Source organism: Carcharhinus amblyrhynchos, chromosome 19 (assembly GCF_965287045.1).
Source record: "Carcharhinus amblyrhynchos chromosome 19, sCarAmb.v2.hapA, whole genome shotgun sequence".
Lineage (NCBI taxonomy): Eukaryota > Metazoa > Chordata > Chondrichthyes > Carcharhiniformes > Carcharhinidae > Carcharhinus > Carcharhinus amblyrhynchos.
Window position 1 is genome coordinate 15,032,527 of NC_137342.1, and position 23,298 is coordinate 15,055,824.

The 23,298-nt window shown below is 41.0% G+C and overlaps 1 protein-coding gene across 2 annotated transcripts in view; it reads right to left on the minus strand.

The window, feature by feature from the left end:
• Window positions 1-432: 432 nt before the first annotated feature.
• Window positions 433-23,298, minus strand: part of kif21a (kinesin family member 21A) — a 153,813-nt gene continuing 130,947 nt past the window's right edge. For both annotated transcript variants that reach the window (XM_080207281.1, XM_080207282.1), the window contains 8 exons: window positions 14,000-14,035; window positions 12,629-12,765; window positions 9,428-9,608; window positions 7,659-7,823; window positions 6,163-6,280; window positions 4,921-5,091; window positions 1,721-1,920; window positions 433-1,575 (listed from right to left, as the gene is read on the minus strand). In XM_080207281.1, the coding sequence (XP_080063407.1) occupies window positions 1,485-1,575; window positions 1,721-1,920; window positions 4,921-5,091; window positions 6,163-6,280; window positions 7,659-7,823; window positions 9,428-9,608; window positions 12,629-12,765; window positions 14,000-14,035 (1,099 nt within the window). In that variant the 3' untranslated portion in view covers window positions 433-1,484. The remainder of the gene's footprint in view (window positions 1,576-1,720; window positions 1,921-4,920; window positions 5,092-6,162; window positions 6,281-7,658; window positions 7,824-9,427; window positions 9,609-12,628; window positions 12,766-13,999; window positions 14,036-23,298) is intronic.

Below are 23,298 nucleotides of genomic sequence, written 5' to 3' on the forward strand. Positions count from 1 at the left end.
TTCTCTGTGTCCTATGAATAGCAAGACTAATTATAGGGGCCCCATCACAACTAACCCAGAAAATCAATTCCAAGCCTAAATGCTCATTACCACACACAATGAATTTACCTAGTGATCCATTAATTGATTATACTTTATATTTACATAGTCTAACATGCTATTTTTGGAAACAATATTTGTTGATGAAACAGAGGAACATCTTGTGAAATTTGATTTCACTTGTTCTGTTTCTTGGATGACTTTTGTATCCAAAGAGTATCTGCAATTTATGGATGATTCATTTAATCTTTAAAACTGGTGGCATAATTTAAACAATTCACGTTGTAACTTGAGACACACTGCCGTAGATAAATGTTGTTTGAAATGGCATGGTTCAGTGCACTTAGATGTAATGTCCTTTCCTTTCAATTGACAGCATGCTATATATATATGTAATTTGAGCACACATTCCTTTATTTGGCCATTTGTTACAAGCAAACTTGAGAAACATCAAATAAAACCTAAAACAATCTGGCTTATTTATATAAAACTTTCAGAAGCTTAGTAAAATCACACTATCATTCAAGGTCTAAAGCTAAATAAAATATATCCCCATTTAGTTATCTACATTCTACAGCACCTGGAAATCAACCAGATGCAATGTAACATGTTTCATCTCTTCAAAGTCACTTTATACAGTGTATTTCCACTCCAGGTGAAACTGTTCAGTTAACTGTTAGTAATTAAATGCAAATATGCACTATTTCTCACCGTTAATATAGCAGCATTTTATCCACTCAACTGCAGTAGCCATTTCCTCTTATTTGAAAGAAAAGCAGGCGGATGAGACTGACAGCAGTCTGAGCAGTGAGGGACAATATGATAATGTTACAAATGGGAACATCAAACACAGGTACATTCTAGCCAAATCTTTGCTACAAACATTTGAGTGAGAGAACGAGAATACTGCTGCGTAAATAGACATTGCAAAATCCAGTCTTTAAAGTAATGCAACAGCGACGTACATTGTACAGAAGCACAAACACTGAGGCCACATTTGCTGCATCTATTAAAACCTGCACAAACTTCTTCCGGCAATGCCACAGACCAAGTACATTGCAATTCCCATTAGCTGTATTGGATTATGATTTGCTATGCGTGTCTATTTTTTTTTGATGTTTAAGCCTTGCTGTTCTGAAAGCTGCAGCAGACTGAATAGACTCATTATAACAGCTTTGCATAGTGTAAAGCTTGTCACAATTACTATTCTCACAACACTAAAACACAGTCATGCATTATGTTTTGGGTATCTCAATGAGATTTTTTTTCTCTGTTGAGTGATAATAGAATGAAGGACTCCGAATCTGTATGTTCAGAACTGATGAAAATCGCTACAGTCATGCTATGTCTTCCAGTTTGCCTTCAGCCCAGTTAAAACTGCTCGTTCAACCACCATAAAAGTGCTATCTGATAAGGGCAATGTTTCTTTGCTGCTGTATTTATGTTTAGCTGCTGACATCATCACTTGTATCTGCAGTTTCCAACATCTGTCCGTCTGATGGTCTTCGTGCACTCCAAATCCTGACGGTTTGATCACTGAAAGAAATTTAAATTTAAAAATATACACTCTTTTAAAGATTGGGTTTTATATACAGGGATTTTGTCTTGCTTAAAGTTTAACAATTATACATAATGATAAAGACTGATTGTAAAGGTTTCAAGAATGATCTTCTGTACTTACTCTGATGCAGTAAAGATATGGGTAGAGTTGGTACAAATGGCATTTATGGGGCTGTCATGTCCTCTCATCTCCCCAAGTGGTAAGAAGTTGTCCACATTCCAAAGTTTAAGGATGCCACCTCTGCAGCCACTAAGTAGGACTGACCTGCCTGGTAAAATCCCCAAGGCACACACCCAGTCCTTGTGAGCATTTGGGACTTGCTAGAAAACAAAATCATGTCAAAACCTTGAAATTGAAACTAGTCACACAAAAGATTTAAAGGATTTCAATTAAGCAACAAATCATTGTCTAGGTTGGGATGCGAGTATTCACATTATCGTCTTCTGCTGTTTCAGATAGGAAAGATCCCTCCCTACTCATGGTTAAGGACAATCCAAACTACTCCCCTCAATCACAAACTCTTGCTGTGTCCTTTCCAGCCTCATCTAAGGAGCTCCAACTGTTTTGACCACCTGTTCAATAATTTCAACATCTTGCATGTACTGAGCTAATTCAGGCCTCCACTAATCCAAATTTCAGCAGTGACTGGAGCTGGCCATCAGGACACCGAGGTTGGCAGGCCATGTTTGAGGGGCCAGTGATCAGGAGGTCAGCAGTGTGGGTTACTGCACATTCGCCATTCTCGACACTGGCAGATCAGTGCATGCGCAGTGGCCTGCTCAGCGCTATGCTGCTGGCCTCTCCACCAGGAATAGGCCCCACCCACTGATTTTTAGCATGATTCACTCCGAGGCACTCTGCAGTGTACAAGAGTGCGGGATATCCATTTTTAAACTTCTGCTGAAAAAACCAGCAGGATTTAATCCAGTTTTTACATAAATTCGACACTTATTTTCAGAGAACTGCCCCCCCGCCCCATTTTTCCTTCTTCAAATCCCATCCAATTTCTAACCAACACTTCCTCCCTCCACTCGTCCACTACCAGTGAAAGCCTTTAAATAATGTAACCCTGCTTTCTGGAACAGCATATTCTACACAGCTCTGCCTTCTTTGACTTGCCCCATCTTTGGCATCTCTTAAATGCACTAAAAGTTAATTTGTTATTATCACAAGTAGAAGCCTTGGAGGAGTTTGGATTGTCCTATATTAACATTGCAATGAAATTACTGTGAAAATTCCCTAGTCACCACACTCCGGTATCTGTACACTAAGGGAGAACTTAATATGGCTAAGCAGACTGTGGGAGGAAGCCAAAGCACCCGGAGGAAACCCACGCAGTAAGGGGGCGAACGTGCAGACTCCACACAGACAGTGACCCAAGCCAGGAATTGAAACCTGGTCACTGGAGTTGTGAGGCAGCCGTGCTAACCACTGTGCCATGCATGTTAACGTAAGCTGTGATGTTTAAAAGTTTATATTTATTAGTCACAAATGCACTGTGTGGCAAAATGTATGTGCTTGATATGAAATGTTGTACTGTTTTTCAATAAACAGTTAGAGAAATACCAAGAGCTTCTTTTGTAAATTAAAGTAACAGATAAGCAGATATATGAATTAGGGTGCTGTGCTTGTTCAGACAAAGAGTTGTCAATATAAATATATAATGGCAGAACTCCAAAACAGAAATGCCAAAAAGGTTGTGAAAGATACTGAGTTTTGAAAAATATACTGTTCTATTATTCTAGTGTAAAATATTATTTAAATATTAAAAACAATAGTATCTGAACAATGCAGGTGAACCATATAATTGAATACTGTTTTACAAAGCAGTGTAGAAATTACTGAATATTTCAAGGTTGCAATACTTTCAGAAAGTGAAATCAAAATAAAAACAAAATCAAATCCATTTTGAACATCATTAATGACAATGTCCCCAACATTTTTGGACATGAGCTCTGCACTTATTAACGTAAAATTGATCCTTATTAAATTAATGGACGTCCTCAACTCAACTGTCAGAAAGCAAATCTCTCAGAATCACAGAAAATCTCAAACAAGATTCAACAACTTGCATTTAGATAAAGGACTTTACCGTTTCAAGTCAAACACAAGCAGGAGTAGGAAGGTGTTTAGAAGAGGTGATCTTAAGTATAGATAAAGCAGTTTTTGCAAATAGTGAAAGATGCGTCAAGGTGTACTAAGTTTCATAATGTTTGACTAAGATGGTTGAAGACTGCAGAGCAAAAAAGTAAGGAAAACATACTGCATATGAGTAAGAATTGTGGGGATGCAAGCAGGGAAAGGACTAGAGAAAATCACAGAGGCATTGAAGAATTAAGTCTTTTGAATTTGCAAACAAGAACAAGTTTTTTGAAGTTAATAGACAAAGACTTAGCGAGCTAATGAACGGCAGCAAGTATGGGAGTGATAGGTGAGTCAGTTTTGGGTGGGAAAGGATATTGGATACAAATTCTGAAAAAGTCAGTTATTCTCGATAGTGCTCAATTCCAGCAACGACGACATTGAAAAAGCAGTTAGCAAATGACAAAGACACGAATAAAGATTTAGCAGAAGAGAAGGATGAAAATAAAAGCTTTTATGTAGATGGGAGTATGTGTTTCTGTGTTGTTTAGTAATAAGGTCCAGCAAAGCTTTGAACCAGTGTATTGAATGGAATCCCAGAAAGGGAAATGGAATAAGGACTGACGTTTCTGGCAGCGACCAAAGATGGCAATCTCAGCATTAAGCTGCAGAAAGATCTGCCTCATCTTATAAGACAACTTACCTCATATAGGCTTAATGATAATGTAGCAGTGGTAGACAGAAAAACAGTATGACCAAAACACAACAAAGCTGACTATGTTTCATGTTTCAGAAGCTTGAGGAAAATGGTCTCAGGATTTGATGGTAGTTGGAGAGTGCAAAGTAGTTAAAGATGAGGTTTAAAAATAGCAGTGTGATTATTGCTGCTCTGAAAGGACAGTAACTGACCAATTATGTTGGCAAGTGTATTGAAAAGGAAAGTTTTGCAGGATGATGCGTAATCAGCACAGTGTGAAACCCAATTGGATTATTTGAATGTCGTCTTTCTGTGCTGTGGAATTTTATGTATGGTGCTAATGAGGGGCAAATGAAGCTAACTTGGCAGACAACCAAGAAGCATGAAGTGATAGCATAGAAAAGATAAGTCTGATGAGAGGTTTATGTTAGGAGCAGGGAGGAAAATCACAGTCTGACACGAGAAGTGGAATAGAAGAATTCATTTTTTCTCCTTTTGATGAGTTTTACGAAGCCATCAGCTAACTGCTATATATTCATACCTGGAGTAGTTCTTGCTGCACCATGTCCCATTTTTTAATCCCATTGTCTCTGGATCCACTAAACAGGCTGTCACCCAGGACTGTGAGCGATTCAATGCCATCATAATGTGGTGGCTCAAAATTGTAGGTAGGGCCTACAGTCCCTATAGCACCTTCTGTTACATCAAACATCTAAACAGAAAGGGGTGAAAGGATGATATTTATATTTAAGCCGTAACATTTACTTCTTAAGTTATATCTACACAAGGTAAGGAATACTATGGATTAATTTACTCCACAATAATCAAATTTTAGTGGTTTTGAGGGGATGGAGAAGGGCTGTTAAAATGGTTGAACTTGAGGGCAATGCAATTTGAGAAACAAGTAAACTCTACAGCAGTTACAAAATGTAGATTGCAACCCTTAATGATGATATTTTTCTTATGCCTCCACGCCTTTCACCTCTTCGAGGAAGCGAGTCTTTAGTGGCAGCATTTGTACCCAAGTCAGAACGTTTAATGTTCAGCTCCCTGCCGAGACAGTCCTGATGAGGGGAGATTAAAATTCTGTCCATGTTCTCAATTGACATCTGGTGGGAAGTTGATGTGCAGTGAATTGTGGGTGATGGTCCCTGCCCCATCTCAACATACAGGTTGTGACGAATAAATGTAACAAAACAGCCAGCTAATACAAGGATGAGTTCAGTTCGGAAGGAGCATTTATGTTGCAGCTCTACAGGCTTTTAGTCAATATGTAAAATTTTTCCACTACTTCACTATTCTCCTTCTAGGACACCCGCCAAGACATCCTGACTATATGATCATTAAATTACAAATCCCTGAAAACTGCACAACAATCCGCTATGGGGGAGGGCGTGGAAAAGTGATCCAACAAGGCTTACTACCTCTTTCCCCCCCAAGCATCGTAAGGAACTGTTAGGGCTCAGATGTAACCAATATCTCTAATAGTATATTATTAAAAAATTTTGCTGCATTTTAATTTCAAGATGTTGGATGTCTTAATTAACTTAAGAACAGTAATTCAGCATATCTGACAAACATCAAGGGTATTGTACACAATTTTTATTTGGCCTCAAAAAGCACATTTAAGTTATTGTTTTACGTTACAAGTGTTACAAATATATTTCACAATATTGTTCAAATTAAATTTAAACCTTGCAGCACAGGATTCATTTAAAAGAGAACTGCAATAAATGAATGCAAGTTTTGTGGTAAAATACTTTTTGTATGATAAAAATGCTACCTTTATGTAGTGATCTTTGGACCCAGTAATAATGAGATCTTGCCCGTTTGCAGTTTGATCAACGGTAAGGCACATAACTGGTCCTAAGTGGCCAGTCAGCTTTCCAGTGGACTGAAACCTTAAAAATGGAAAATGGTCACCAATTATTGTTAATTATAGACATCACACAAAAAAATTAACAGTATTCACATATGCTTTTCTCTTGACAAATACAAGGTAACTACAGCACAATTTCAAAGCTCACAAACTAGAGTTTTGTTTTTTTTTACATGATGTCAAAAAGACTTGTTTCCTGGTAGAAAAACAAGTATAAAAAGATTAATTTAGTAATTAGAATTTATGGATGGGATTTTCTGCTCCTGTTCACGTTGGGAAGGTTTGGTGACAGGAGTGGAAAGTATTGCGAGAAAGCCAAAGTCACATTTCACAAGGCATAAAAGCAAGAAATGATCCCCTCCCCCAATGTCAGTGACAGGCCATCTTTCCTGACGCTTAACACGGCGAACCTCATTGTGACAGATTAGCACTTCATTATTGGGCCCACATACCAGAATCATACACCCCCGTGAAAAGATCCATCCACACCGGCGTGATGACAGGGCAGGATGAAGAATGACTGGTGTCAGGTGTGCACCTGGCGAGCAGTACACCCAGAGGTGTGTGCAGCACTTTGGGGGGTGGGGGGGGGGGGCGCAGGGGAGTTGTTGGGGCAAAAGGGGCTATAGTGGGAAGAGGGCTGTGCCAGGGTAATGTCAGGGGGTGCATCTGGATGAGGATTGTTCCCTGGTTTGCCAGCACGGTGGCACAGTGCTTAGAACTGCTGCCTCATGGTATCAGGAACTTGGGTTCAATTCCCAGCTTGGTCACTGTCTGTGTGGAGTCTGCATGCTTTCCCCATGCGTAGGTTTCCTCTGGGTGCTCCGGTGTCCTCACACAGTCTGAAAGATGTGCAAGTTAGGTGCATTGGCCATGTTAAATTCTTGCCCTGTGTACCTGAACAGGCTCTGGAGTGTGACGATGAGAGGATTTTCACAGTAACTTCATTGCAGTGTTAATGTAAGTCTATTTCTGACATTAATAAATACACTTGCACAAAGGTGGCCTTTAAAAATGACACCCAGTGTTGCTAATTTGCAGGTGAAGCAGAGCCCAGTGACACATTGTAGAACCTGTGACTGTAAATGTTTTCTCGCAGTCCCAGACTATACGACTGGATTGCCATTGGTGGCCTCAATGTCACCCTTCTTCCCGACATTAGCCTTTGCCATTATCAGAGCAAATCTCACTCAAAGTGTTTTTGCAAGCTCCCAAAAACTCAAACGTGCTATATAACTATGACAATATCTTTGGTGGAAAATATGCAGAGGCTGACTTTGACTTTTATGCTTATATTCAACTGTACTGCAAAGCTTTGCTTACAAACAAATATTAAAGCATAACTTAAGCATAACGAAATCCCTACACAACCAAATCTCCTTCACTTGAAGACAAAATACCTTTTGAGGTCCCACATCCGCACAGAATTACCCGAGGCAGCATAGAGAAACATTCCAGTGGGGTTCAGTGCAATTTGATTTATTTGACTTTCTCCCGGAGGGATGGTAACCGTTCTATTTTTTGTATTTGCACAAGCATCCCCCGTTGTTACCTGACCGGATGACCTGAAAGACAATACATTTATTTTGCATGCTGAATTACACAGTTATCTTCATTAGCCATGATCTTACCATTTCTTAACATGAAACATAAATTTCTTCAGAAAATTTACATAACAAAATTTGAGAACTGCCCATTGAAGCTGTGCACATTCAATAGTTAAATGTTCATTTGCATTAGGTGCCAGCTTTTTCATGGTCAATTTGAATGAATTTTGAGGTGTGTAGATGAGGATAGCACAATTGATGCAGTGTTTATGGATTTCAGCAAAGCCTTTGACAAGATGGGAGACTGATAAAGGTGGCAAAAGTAAATGGGATCCAGGATAACTTGGCAAGCTGGATCCAAAACTGGCTTAGTGGTAGGTCTTAGACGGTGGTTGTGTGACAAAGGCCACTGTATGGTGATGTAACACATGAATCAGTATCTTCCATATAAAAATCTATAGATGAGAATAAGGTGATGGAAAAGAGATGATAAGTAAGTTTGAAGATCTAGATGGATTGGGCAGATGGAACTTAACCCTGAAAAGCGCAAGGTGATGAACTTTGGAAGGAGGAACAAGAAGAGGGAGTATTCAATGAGTGGCAGGACTCCAGGAGGCTCAGAGGAAGAGAGATCTTGTGGTGCTTGTCCACAGGTCCCTGAACATGGCAGAACGGATTAATATGGTAGTTAAGAAGTCATATGGGGCACTTGCCTGTATCAATCATGGCACAGATTATAAGAGTAGGGTGGTTATGTTGGAGCTGTACAAAACTTTGGTTAAACCACAGCTGTGTGCAGTTTTGGTTGCCTCACCTTTGATGGATGTGATTGCTCTGGTGAGAATGCAGAGAAAATTCACCAGAATGTTGCTTGCAATGGAGCATTTCAGCTATGAAGAGAGGCTGGATAGGTTTGGATTGTTTTCCTTAGAACAGAGAACACTCGGGGGGGGGGGGGGGGGGGGGGGGGGGGGAGACCTGATCGAGATGTACAAGATTATGAGGGTAATGGACAGGTGGATAAGAAGGATCAGTATTGAGGGAGCATAATTTTTGGGTAGGGAACAGGAAGTTTAGAGGATATTTGAGGATTTCTTTTTCCACCGAGGCTGGTGGGAGTCTGGAATAAGCTGCCTGGGGAGGTACTAGAGGTCTGAAACCCCACAATCTTCAAAAGGTACATGTATGAGCACTTGAAATATCATCCATACAAGGCTATGGGCTAAATGCTGGAAAGTGGGATTAGTATAGATTAAGTGTAGTTTTGTTGGTGCGGACTGATAGGCCAAAGGGCCTCTTCTGTACTGTATGAATAACTTGATTGATAACTTGTGTGTGGAGTCAAAGCAAAGCAATGTGCTTGCTTACTGGGGCTTATACTGATTTGTTCAGGGTGTCAGGCAGGTACAAACTACAAAATGAAACTTGTGTGGCCTACAGCTTATGTGAAATATAGGCAAATTAATGTTCACATAACTAGTACTGAAGATTAATTTCTAAAATGTTTATATTGAAAACTTTATAATGTGCTTACAAATAATTTAAATTCTAACCAAGAAAGTTGAAAGCACCTTTTGAACAGTTTTAAAGTAAAATCTTAAATTATCAGGACAGATACTTACGTTAGTGTTCGAATGCATTTGGCAGAGTCTCGGATATCCCACACCTTAATATAAGATGTGGAAACAGAAAATACCAAACTGGAATAACTGCAGTATTTGACAGACACCACGTTATTGGGATGTCCACCAAGAGACATGATCTCTTGCCCAGTTACGAGGTTCCATACTTTACAAGTGCGATCTGTTAAAAAGTTTACAGAAAGGAATAATGCAGTTAGCCTGCCACTTGTTTTATACCCTAGGGTGGAACACATGTACACAGTTATTTCCCTCCATGCACCCTCCTTTATCTGCAATGTTATTAAACTGCCCATAGATTCCTGAAGCAAATTCTCCTTTCAACTCACAGAAAGGGCCACAAGGGATCAAGCACCAAAACAAAATACTGCAGATGCTGGAAATCTGAAACAAAGACAGACAGATAACCCTGGAAATGCTCAACAAACAGCTCAGGTAGCATCAGTGGAGAGAGAAATCAAGTTAACATTTCAAGTCTGAAAAGTCACAAGACACAAAAGATTAATCCTGCTTCTCTCTGCTGCCTGAACCTAACCCTAACCCTTCTGCTTTCATAACAAAGGATCAAGTAACATGTCTTCTTGTTTCCTTGTACAAACAAAGAAAAATAGTAAGATTCAGGACCTATGACTGAGACCCTGCTAAATATATAGCAGCAGAATAGGACTGATTTTAACACATTGGGGTTAACTAACCAAAACCTCACAATTGGTACCATGTTGGCCAGGCCAGGAAACTACGCACAACAGAAAAGATCTTGAAGCCTTTATTATCTCAAATGGTTCAGAGAAAGTGATGCTTCCAATGAAAAGTGATTCTTCAAATTGTAGATGCTCTTGATTGATCAAAGTTTCTCAGAAGGTATTAAAAGTAATTCATTGTGTGAAATGCTTTGAGGTGTTTCTCTGTGATACGGCAATTTGTAAATAAATACTTTTGCATGAAGCTGAATTAATTCTGTGCTTGAGAAAACAAAAACTTGAGAAAATTCACCTAATGGCTGATCAAATTTTAACTAGCAATCGTGAGGCTGCAAATACCAGATGGTATTTGAGACAATGCTCTGTTTATGAGGTGGCTGTGGTTAGCACCGCTGCCCTTCAGGGACCTGGGCTCAATTCCAGCCTTGGGTCACTGTGTGTGGAGTTTGCATGTTGTTACTGTGTTTACAAGTGTTTCCTTCAGGTGCTCTGGAGGAAACCACAGTCCAAAGATCTGCAGGTGTGGTGGATTCGCCATGTGAAATTCACCCTTAAGGCGCGAGTTGGGTGGACTTGAAATGGGGAGATCGGTCTTCTAGACCTATTTTTAGGTCCCTACCTTCCCCCCACTCCCACATGCACTATGCCTTCAAAAATATCAGCGATGCCAATTCTTGCTGCAGAAGCCTGTTGGCTGGGTTAACATGCTCAAAACCCTGCAGTTCCGATCACAGCCTCTAACTATGCATGCACAAAAAAAAATGCTGCTCCCTGCCACATCCCTCCCAGGCCAGATGATGCCTCACCCTGGCCCCCACAGACATTAGACCCCCCACTACTACCCTCCCAACATTATTGACTTCCTTATTTAACTTGCCACCCAGACTGATCACAGCCCCCTTTCCTGTCTCCTGTCCACCGATTTCAGGCATAGTGGCAGTGACCCCCCCCCCCCCCCCCCCGCCCCATTCACTGATCTCAGGCATAGTGGCAGTGCACACCCTCCCCTCTGTCCCACACACACAGACAGATCACACACGAAGTGGCAGTGGCCTTCCCCCTCCCCCGCTACCCCAGATCCATCTGCTGAGGTCACTCTCATAAATCTAGATGCTGGCCGCTTGGACATTTTATCCTGCGCTGCCTGCCCATCCATCCTTGGGGTTTTATGGAACAAGTCTTGTTAGAACATAAGAACATAAGAAATAGGAGCAGGAGTAGGCCATCCAGCCCTTCGAGCCTGCCCCGCCATTCAATAAGATCATGGCTGATCTGTCGTGGCTCAGTTCCACTTTCCCGCCCTCTCCCCATAACCCTTAATCCCCTCTCCTATCAAAAACCCATCAACCCGCGTCTTAAAAATATTTAGCGAGGCAGCCTCCACCACTTAGGGCAGGTCAACTGCAGGAATTTGACAGTGCGTCCAGCAAGTTAAATGCAGTTTGCTTGTTAGCATTGAGGGAAAGGCAAGTGAGATGCAGAGGGAGCGGGGAAGGGATGGATCAGTACCTCCATGATTGGGAGCAGGGGAGAGAGAGGGAGGAGTCATATAGCCAGAGTCAGGGGGAGATGGGGGCCATGTGCAGATGGATCTGGGATAGCAGGGGAGAGGGAAGGCCACTGCCACTTTGCCTGCGATCCGTGCGTGTGCATGTGTGTGTGGTGCGGAGGTTCCTGATCGCGGTTTTTTTCAGGCTTTGGTAAATATGAACCAGCATGGGAGTGGGCGCAGCTTGTGCAACTTGCCTTGACTTTACCAAATTTTCACACCTGAAAATGGGCACAACGCAATGGTAAAATCACTGTGTCCAACAATATGCAGGTTAAATGTATTAGCCACATTGAGGTCACAGGGATAGGGTAGAGTGAGGGCTAGGGTGGGATGCTCTTTCAGAGAGTCAGTGCAGACTCAATGGGCTGAATGCCCTCTTTCTGCAGTCTAGGGATTCTATGGTGAGGGAGGTGCAAGAGTGTTAAAGAGTGCATGGAAATGCTGACAAGGAGACTTGACAGGAGGCCAGGCAACAGTGGATACGGTTGCCGGCATTCAGAGAGACTCTTAAATAGAGGCTATGATCAGCAAAGGAGAGTCTGAAGACTTTCTTGATGAGTCGGGGAAGCATGCCTACTCGAGTATACCTGGAGTTCTTTCTAGAGCTAGTAGGTTCTGTCTCAATTTTTTTTATCGGGATTCCCAAAGCTCTAGAGAAATCAACTGACAATTTAAATCAAGTTTCCACAGTGTAATTTGGAGCCTGATTTAAAAGATAAAGAAGGATCCCACCTCCCAAGAGGAGGACAATTCCCTGTCACGCTACCCTGTGTCATAAAATGGTAATGGGTACATAGGTGGCAGGTTGGGTATGCACCCCCCGGTTTTTGATTTTTAACCCACTTAACCTTAAATTTTGTTGTGGGGAAGATAATACTGTGAATTTTATGCAATCTATTTTCACCTACATTTTGAAACAAATTTTCTGACCTTTTGCTCCAGTGAATAGAAGATCATCTGTTGCATCTAGGCATAGCACTGCCTTGTTGTGTCCTTCAGCTGTATGATTGCAGTAAAGGGGTGCACTCCTATTGCCTTTGGAGCTGGGAAACAGGTTGATTATTCCCCTGTGAAATAAATCGGAATAAAACTGGTTGACAAATAAAATCTTTCTAGATAACGACAGGTCAACAGGACAGACAAAAGGGGAAAAATTGCACTGCTTACATTTATTTTTAATTGATGAAATAAAAATGGTCTTGGGCTGCACTGCATTATTCTTTCAGGTCGCATTTACAAATTAGTTCTATTTTTCTACAACAGTGTAAAATGTGATAATTAGCAAGCAATTTTATATTTTATTATAGACCAAAGCAAGAGTATTTTGTTTTTGCAATTTTCTGCCAAAATATGGGATAACACATATGGATTGGTCCGAATTGAGGGCAAAATTTGTTAAGCGTGATTAACTACTCATTAGCTCTTTGCTATCCTTTCACCAATTTGATTGGCACGCTGTAATGTGCTTTATTCACCTTGATCAAGATTTGGGTCAATATATTTTCAGGCTTTCTTCCCTTCTTCCTTTTCTCCTGAAGGCTCTGGCTCATTCCATAAGTGGAAGAAGCCTACTGGCAAAAAGTTGTCAATTCTCTTATTTAGGTGTCACTAATCTAAAATAGGATTAGTGACAACAGAGTAAAAGTGACATACCAGAGAATTGACTAGTCATTTCCGAAAATACACCATAATAATATTTTGAAATTTATGCATGGGACATCATTTTACAGCAACGTTGATAAGGAAATGAGCCAAAAGTCCTTGGTGCAGACAGGATGACTCTTAGAAGCACATCATTTCGACACAAAAATTGAACGCATAAAAACATGTCATTAATTTCACTTGTTCATGCTTTTTGGAAAGCAGCCAACATTTTTTTTCAGCTGTCTAAATTCATCATTAAAAACATGCACTGCAATTTATGACTTAAGACTATTAGACTTAGACTTCTTTTATTAACAAAGGGAAAGTTTCACATCTACAAAATGGGAAAAGTTAGGGTTATTCTTCAGCCACTAGAGCTTACCAAAAACCATTTAATACACAAACAAAGCAAATGTAAGTTTAACAAGCAACATCAAAAGCAGGGTAATCATCCAAACAAAAGTAGCAATATTACCAATTATTTATCGCCTGAAACAAAGACACCAACCTCCAAAAAGCTCCCATAAACAGTTCAGTACATTGCAATCAGTCTAAAAAAGTGGCAATTGAAGGCACCATTAGCATGCAGAAATATTAGAAGCAATGAGCGCTAGAGTAGAAGGTGCTGAATTGTGAGCAACAAGTTATATAATGTACCTTTGTACCTCTGAGGGGGAGTCACTTTCATCTGACCTACAATAAAACAGTGATGGAATTGTAAAGACATGCGTAAGTATAAATTATCTGATTAAAGTATGCACAATAACTAAATAGTAGTTGGGTTGGTAGTTTTACTAATTAATGTTACCTTATTGTAAAACTATTTAGGAAAAAATGATGTACCTCTTACTAATACATTTATTTCACTTTATTAAATGCCAGAGTCAAATACCTACAGATGTCAAGGAATGAGAAGAAAATGAAATTAGAGACAGTAAGAGGAAGAGGCAGGAAGTGAGGGAAAGACACATACAAAAAAAATGGAGTGACAGAATGATTTTCTCAGAGTTGAGTCACTGACAACTGGTACCCATATTGCACATGTGCAAATAAATAAAAAGCAATTAAACCATGAATGTGTTTGTTTAAACAGTGCAACAGTTATGCTTTTCTGTTTTAAATTGATGCTGACAATTGCGCTTAGATACTGGAGATTATTTTGGGATGGCATTACAGGCTTTGTAGCCTTGCAACAGAAATGAAAAGGTCTATAGGTGCTTCATGAACATTCAAAAGAATGTTTAACAGTGCAGATAGCAATTTAACAGATTTTTTTGACCCCGACACGTCTAATCTGCTCTACTATGGCAAATCGTAATCAGATTTGCACGTAAAGATTAACGCACTGACAGTTACAAATGCCGCTTGAATTCAACTTGATCTCTCACACAACCACTGCCCTGGCCGCAAAACAGACATACAAGCCACACAATGGTTTGGACTCATGCATTTTCCTCTTTTTAATTCCCAAAATTTTCTTTTGCCCTGAAGAACAAACCAAGGCACGTGAAGGGGGAAAAAGAGACCAGTTGTGTGGAACAGTGCAGAACGTTTAACTCCCAAAATGCTCTTGAAGGAAGTATACACAGAAGTTGAATGCTTACGCAAATCGTGCTAAACCTTTATCCACTTACTACATCGAGCTGCCGATTTGAGAATTCATCTTCTTCAGCAAATTTAGTTAAATGATTTTGACGTTACTTATCCACCTCTGATGTTCTTACCCAAAAGTGCACATTTTTTTATTTGTCTTCCAGTCCTCTATCTATTGTTCTCTGCAAGCAGCAGCTCAAAATTATTTTGCGTCACTATTAAATGTCAGAACAGAAAATTGCAACAGGCAACTATAATGGGGTGGGTGTCTTACCAATTTGACAGTGGTGGTTGTTCGGAACGTAATGGAGTTGCTCCATCAATGTTATGAGAAAAATCATAGCTTCCAAATAGCAAAACAGTGGCTTTGAGTGACTACTCCGTTAAAAAAATCCCTAGAGACAGGTGTCTGCTTCTGTCAACTTGAGGAAGATGGACATAATGCAAAGAGTGTGTAGTTGAAGGTTCACATCTGTCATCCTGTAATCGTGCATGAATGATTGTACATCAATCTGAAAAACTGCGGTATTTTCAGACCTAGCATAAGTCTATCTCCATTGACAGAGGCTGGCAAAATAATTTGGTAGCACTGAGATTTTACATGTGTACAGATCAGAAAAAGTGTGTACACTGGAGAGAAAAAAAAAACTATTCCAGATGGCCAAAATTGACACTGGCCCGGTATATCTGAAATGCAAGATGAAGGACCACAAATGTTAGTGGGCATATTTAAATATATTTTATTGTGTCCAAATGCATTCCAATGGTTACTACAAAATGAGAAAGAAAGTGACTCCAGGCAATTGTAAAATGACTCTATATTTTACAAATGTACTGCATCAAGAAGCCCAAATGGCTCTTTAAACTGTTCTGAAAACGAAAAAAACTTTAATAGAAAAAAGGTTATGAGATGCCAATTCACTGTAACTAAGGGTAGGTAATTTAGAGCTGAATTGGAGCAAAATATGCCAGTACTTAGAGAAATAGAATTTTTGGCCAATTAATAAATATTGATTGGGATGTGACAGCCCTTTCAGAAAAATAATGGTATGCAGTATCTTATTTTCCCAATCAATCTCTGCTCTGTACAGAAAGGATGTCATCTTAATCATATCAAAACATTTCTTTCAGGATTGAAGATGCAAGGTTGTAAAGGAGCAGTCTGCAAGACTTACACTGTTGGGTTCAGCTGGCTCAGTGCCTAATTTGCTAAATGATCTAGTAGCAGCCAATTTATCAAACTTCCTGGTCACCTTTTGGAACTCGTTATTGGCTTTTACTTCTGTTACTTACAGCAGGATAAGAAGTCTCACAACACCAGGTTTATTCGGTAATACAAGCTTTCGGAGTTTTAGGCTCCTTCTTCAGGTGAGTGAGGAGTTGTGTTCACAAACAGGGCATATATAGTCACAAACTCAATTTATAAGATAATATTTGGAATGTGTCTTTACAGGTAATCAAGTCTTCCCAGGTACAGACAATGTAAGCGGAGAGGCAGCCAAGCACAGGTTAAACAGCTGTGTACTGCCTCCAGCCAGGACACTTAGTGGGATGTTGCAAGCCCAGTTAAGTCATGGGGGTTAGAGAGTGTGACATGAACCCAAGATTCCGAGTGAGGCCAGGATCTTAGGTTTGTTTTGAGAAACGCTTTCTCCAAGGCAGCCTTCATGATGCACGACAACGCAGAATTGCTGAGCAGAAACTGATAGCCAAGTTCCCCACACGCAAGGATGACCTCAACCGGGATCTTGAGTGCATGTCACACTATCTGTAACTCCCACGACTTGCTTGTGCTTGCAACATCTCACTAACTGACCTGACTGGAGACAATACACACCTCTAACCTATGCTTAACCTTCTCTCCACTCACATTGTCTGCACCTGTAAAGACTCATATTCCAACCTTATCCTGTAAATTGAGTTTGTGTCTGTATATCCCTTGTTTGTGAACACACCTCACTCGCCTAAAGTAGTCTGAGACTTCGAAAGCTTGTGCTGCCAAATAAACCTGTTGGACTTTAGCCTGGTGTTGTGAGACTTCTTACTGTGCTTACCCCAGTCCAATGCTAGCATCTCCACTTCATGACTTACAGCAGGGCCAGTTTTAGGAGGCAAACAACATAGTAGGCTTTTTCTAAGCAGCTCTTGTCTCATTTTTGTGTTGATTTGTGGTGCTCTCCCAAAGTTGGGTGTGCGCCAGCAAACTCTGTAGAAGAGATAGCATGGACTTCACGGGTATGTGCGCACACGTGTCAGGAAGTTGACATAACTGTGTCTTATCTTCTCTCAGGTTGTTTAATTGACGACTAGACGTGCCAGTACAGCAGAGCTTTAATCTGACTTGTTGACTGTGGGATCACATAGCTTTATTCATAGCATGCTTCTTCCACCTTTTTGACTGCATATATTTCTATGCTGTAGCTTCACCAGGTTGGTATCCCATTATTCAGGAATGTTTGGCACAGCTCTTGGCATGCTCTTCTGTACTCTGCATTGAATTAGAGTTCATACCTTTGTTTAATGCTACTGGTGGAGTGAAGGATATGGCAGGCCATGATTTTGCAGAAAGTAGTGAAATTAAATGCTGTGGTTACTGATGGTCGCACATATAGATCAGTTCTAAATCTCTATACAAAACAGAATCCTCTATGCTTGCTTTAATTTCATCTTACCAAAAGATGCATAGTAACCATAACATGCTCAGATCACTTCAGCTCACCAGCCCCACACGACCGCCTCACGTCCCTAAAATTCAAACAGGGTGGAAGGAAGCTTCTATGTTTGACACATTTAGAAAATTATTACTGGAGTACTGAGGTAGTATTGCGTTGTGGTTTTGTCTTCTCTATCTTTGAAACAGAAGGGTCCATCTGCCTGGATGTTAAACATCTCAGGGCCACGATTTGAAGAGGAACAGAAAAGTTTATAATATTGTGATTGTATTCCTCCCTTAACTGCCAACACATGATTATCCGATCATTTATCGGTGCTTTCTAGGACTTTGCTACATGCAAACCAGCTGCCACATTTATTTACATACCCAATGACTATTGGGAAACATTGTGGAATTCCACAAAGATATGATCCTATAAGAAGCCTTACATTCATACAGAAACAATATTTTGTACACAATTCATTGAGTCCTTGTTTTCGAGCAGACTTGGAATGCCTATGCATTCTCTTGGGATAGTAACTAAATTGACATTGATGAATTATAACACGATCACTGGAAATTTAGGTCAGTATCAGATTTTCTTTTTAGAAGTCATTTTTGGGATATTTTGAAAATAAAATACAGAACAGCAACCCTCGGATTGCTAGGCTTCAATTTGCCCATCAAAAACTGAGCTATTTAGAGACCCTCTGTATTGCTATCCTTCGATTAAAAATTAGTTGGTTTAATCAAGATGCCAACCTTGAAATGGTTTTTGCATGTTGGAGAGTCTCAATTCTATTCTTTTGAGATCTGCATAAAATACCCAAAAGTACAGTTGATGCATCTAGAAAAATAAATCGCAGGACACATCTAATTTGGAAATAATTGATGTGTTACTAGACAATTAATTGACAACATAATCTAATTATGATGGCCTCTGCCCAAACAGGACTTGTCTCACAGTATCTTGTGTGCATCTTATGCAACTTGCAAGTAAAATATTTCTGACGTAATGACTTCTGAGATGAGTGTGTATTTCAAAGAGCTTCCTGGGTAAAGCAATGCTACACCTAACTGTAACAGAGAAAAGAAGATAGGTATTCCTACCCATGTCCAAGAAAAAGACCAGCCATTTCCTTGGCCCAATTTCCTTTTAAAAGGGAGATCACAGAATCCCAACATTCAGCCCATTGAGCCTGCACCAACCGCAATCCGACCCAGGCCCTTTTCCCATAACTCCACATATTTTTCCTGCTAACCCCCCTGAACTAGGGTCAATTTAGCATGGCCAATCAATCTAACCCGACAACAAAAATTAAACTGCGGCCAAGTTTATTTAGAATCTTTTAATAACAAGGTGCACTCTATTTGAGCAAACTTTAAAAACCAGGTCATTTGCTTCCACATTTAAACCTGTTTGATAACTTTGTATTTTTTTAAAAAAATCATTCACCTGATGTTGGTATCACTGACTAGTTCAGTGTTTACTGTCCATCCCCAATTGCTTTCGAGTAGGTGGTAGTGAGATGTCTTCTTGTTGCAGTCCATGTGGCACGGGTACACTGAGTGCCTTAGGAAGGGAGTTCCAAGATTTTGACTCACTGACAGCGAAGGAATTGCAATGTTCCTGTGCATTCCCCCACCCCATCCCCTTGTCTTTCTAGGTGGTAGAGATATGTCAAAGTTGCCTTGGTGAGTTGCTACAATGCATGTTTTAGATGGTATACACTCCCTCTGCTACTTGTCACTGTTGTATGGGCGCCAATTAAGCAAGCTGCTTTATCTTGGATGGTAGCAAGCTTCTTGAGTGCTGTTGGAGCAATACACACCCAGGCAAATGGAAAGTATTCCATCACACTCCTGACTTGTGCACTGTAGGTAGTGGACAAGTATTGGGGAATTGGAACTCGAATTACTTGCTGCAGAATTTCCAATCTCTCACCAACGCTTGCAGCCACTACATCTACATACCTGTTCACTGGTAACCTCCAGAACGCTGTGGGGGATTCAATGATAGTAATGCCACTGAATGTCAAGGAGAGATGTTTGGTTCTCTTCTGTTAGAGATGGTTATTGCCTGGCGCTTGGTGTGGAGTGAATGTTATTTACCACTATCAGCCGAGGCCTGAATGTTGTCCCAGTCTTGCTGCATAAGGGCGCTTGCAGATGGCCTAAACATTAAAATTCTAAACTGGGGCAAGGCAGGATCAGATATCAGGCAGGAACAACCATGGCTCAGGGTAAGGACATTCCTCCGAAAATGAATGGCAAGGTTGGTAAAAGTAGGGAACCCTGGATGACTCAGGATATTGAGGCCCTGGTCAAGGAGGAGGAGGTGACACATGACATGCTTAGGCAGCTGGAATCAAGGATCCCTTGAAGAGTATAGAGGGTGTAGGTGTAGAGTTGAGAGAGAAATCAGGAGGGCAAAAAGGGAACACAAGGTTGTTTTGGCAGATAAGGCAAAGGAGAATGCGAAGAACTTCTGCAAATACATAAAGGGCAAAAGAGTAACAAGAGAGTTGGGCCTCTTAACGATCAACAAGGTCATTAATGTGTGGATCCACAAGAGATAGGTGAGATCCTAAATGAATATTTCTCATCAACATTCACTGTTGACAAAAGCATGGATGTTTGGAAGCTTGGGGAAATAAATAGTGATGTCTTGAGGAGTGTACATATAACAGAGGTGGTGGTGCTGGAAGTCTTAAAGCACATCAAGGTAGATAAATCCCTGGGACCTGATGAAGCGTATCCCAGGACACCGTGGAAAGCGAGGAAGGAAATTGCGGGTCCTCTTGCAGAGATATTTGGATCATCGATAGCTACAGGTGAGATGCCTGAAGATTGGAGGGCGGCAAATGTTGTGCCTTTGTTTAAGGAGGGCTGCAGGGAAAAGCCTGGGAACTACAGACCAGTGAGCCTCACACCTGTGGTGGTTAAGTTGTTGCAAGGTATTTTGACAGATAGGATCTACAGGCACAAGGAGTGATTAGAGACAATCAACATGGCTTTGGGTGGAAAGTCATGTCTCACAAATTTGACAGTTTTTTGAAGGGGTAACCAAGATATATGAGAGCAATGCAGTTGATGTTGTCTACATAGACAACATGTAAGGTACCATGTGGTAGGTTATTGCCTAAGGTTAAATTTCATGGGGTTCAGGGTGAGGTAGCCAAATGGATACAAAATTGGCTTGATAACAGAAACCAGAAGGTGGTTGTAGAGGGCTGTTTTTCAAACTGGAGGTCTGTGACCAGTGGTGTGCCTCAGGGATTGGTGCTAAGTCCACTGTTATTTGTCATTAATATTAATGATTTAGATGAGAATTTAGGAGGCATAGTTAATAGGTTTTCAGATGACACCAAAACTGGCATAGTGGACAGAGAAGGTGGTTATTTAAGATTGCAACGGGACCTTGATCAATTAGGCCAGTGGGCTGATGAATGGCAGATGGAGTTTAATTTAAATAAATGTGAAATGATGCATTTTGGTTGATTGAATCAGAGTAGGATTTACTCAGTGAATGGTAAGGCATTGGGGAGAGTTATAGAACAAAGATCTAGGGATACAGATTCTTAGCTCATTGAAAGTGGAGTCACATGTGGACAGGGTGGTGAAGGCGGCATTCAGCATGCTTGGTTTCATTGGTCAGGATATTGACTACAGGAGTTGGGACGTCTTCTTGAAGTTATACAAGACATTGGTAAGGCCAAACCTGGAACACTGTGTACAGTTCTGATCATCCTATTATAGAAAGGATATTAAACTAGAAAGAGTCCAGAAAAGATTTACTAGGATGCGACCAGGACTTGATGGATTGAGTTATAAGGAGAGGCTGGATAGACTGGGACTTTTTTCTCTGGAGCACAGAAGGCTTAGGTTGATCTTATAGGGGTCTATAAGATAATGAGGGGTGTAGATCAGCTAGATAGTCAATATCTTTTCCCAAAGGTAGGGCAATCTAAAACTAGAGGGCATAGGTTTAAAGCGAGGGGGGAAAGATACAAAACGGTCCAGTGGGTCAATTGTTTCACAGAGGGTGGTGAGTGTCTGGAACAAGCTGCCAATGGTAGTAGTAGAGGCAGGTACAAGCTTATCTTCTTAAAAGCGTTTAGACAGTTACATGGGTAAAATGCGTATAGAGGGATATGGGCCAAATGCAGGCAATTGGGACTAACTTAGGGGTTAAAAAGGGGCAGTATGGACAAGTTGGGCCGAAGGGCCTGTTTCCATGCCATAAACCTCTGGCTCTATGACTATGATTACACAATTCCCAGTTGTGACTTTATGATGAGGGAAGGTCATTGATGAAGCATTTGAAGGTGATTGGGCCAAGGTCACCCTGGGCCATTCCCCTGAGGAACTCCTGCATCATAAGCATCTTCCTCTGTGTGAGGAATAACTCCAACCAGTGAAGAGTCAACCCACACCCCACTGACTCCAGATTTGTGAGGGTTCATTGATGCCACACTCAGTAAAATGCTGCCTTGGAAACAAGGGCAGTCCCTTTCACTTCACCTGTTTTGCCCATGTTTGGATAAAAGTTATAATGAGGACAGTGGCTGGTCCTGGCAGAAACCAAGAGCATCAGTGAGCAGGTCTATTGCTGATTAAGTGCCACTTGAAAGCACTGTCAACACCACCATTTTCCCATCACTTCACTGATGATTGAGTGTATCGATGGGCAGCAATTGCCTGGGTTGGACTTTTCCCTTTTTTTGGGCAGAATATTGAGAGAGTCTGGCTATAATCATAACGTAAATTGATATGGGTATGTGGTAGATATCCTGTTTCTAAATCAGAGACTACAAATACATCAATAGCTTGACCAAGTTATGCTCTCAGATTATTTTTCAAAGCCACCCATCAATTCATTGAAAGCACTACTGTTTTAAGAACATAAGAACATAAGAACATAAGAAATAGGAGCAGGAGTAGGCCATCTGGCCCTTCGAGCCTGCCCCGCCATTCAATAAGATCATGGCTGATCTGTCGTGGCTCAGTTCCACTTTCCCGCCCTCTCCCCATAACCCTTAATCCCCTCTCTTATCAAAAACCCATCAACCCGCTTCTTAAAAATATTTAGCGAGGCAGCCTCCACCACTTCAACGGGCAGAGAATTCCAGAGATTCACCACCCTTTGAGTGAAGAAGTTCCTCCTCAACTCCGTTCTGAACCGCCCCCCCTTTATCTTGAGGCTGTGCCCCCTAGTCCTACTGTCTTTTTTGAGCGGGAAGAGTCTCTCCACCTCTATCCTATCCATCCCATTCATCATCTTATACGTCTCAATGAGATCTCCCCTCATTCTTCTAAACTCTAACGAGTACAAGCCTAGTTTATTCAGCCTCTCCTCATAGCTCAACCCCCTCAACTCCGGTATCAGCCTAGTAAACCTCCTCTGCACTCCCTCCAAGGCCAAAATATCCTTGCGCAGGTGCGGCGCCCAAAACTGCACACAGTACTCCAGCTGCGGCCTCACCAATGCCCTATACAGCTGCAGCAAGACCTCCCTACTTTTATATTCAATCCCCCTCGCTATGAAGGCCAGCATCCCATTCGCCTTCCTGACCACCTGCTGCAAGTTCATCTGATATAATGTCAAGTCCATATTTTACAAATTAGACTCTTAATGAATACTAAAATGTCACAGAATCATAGAATCCTACAGTGCAGAAGCTGGTCATTTGGCCCATCAAGTCTGCAC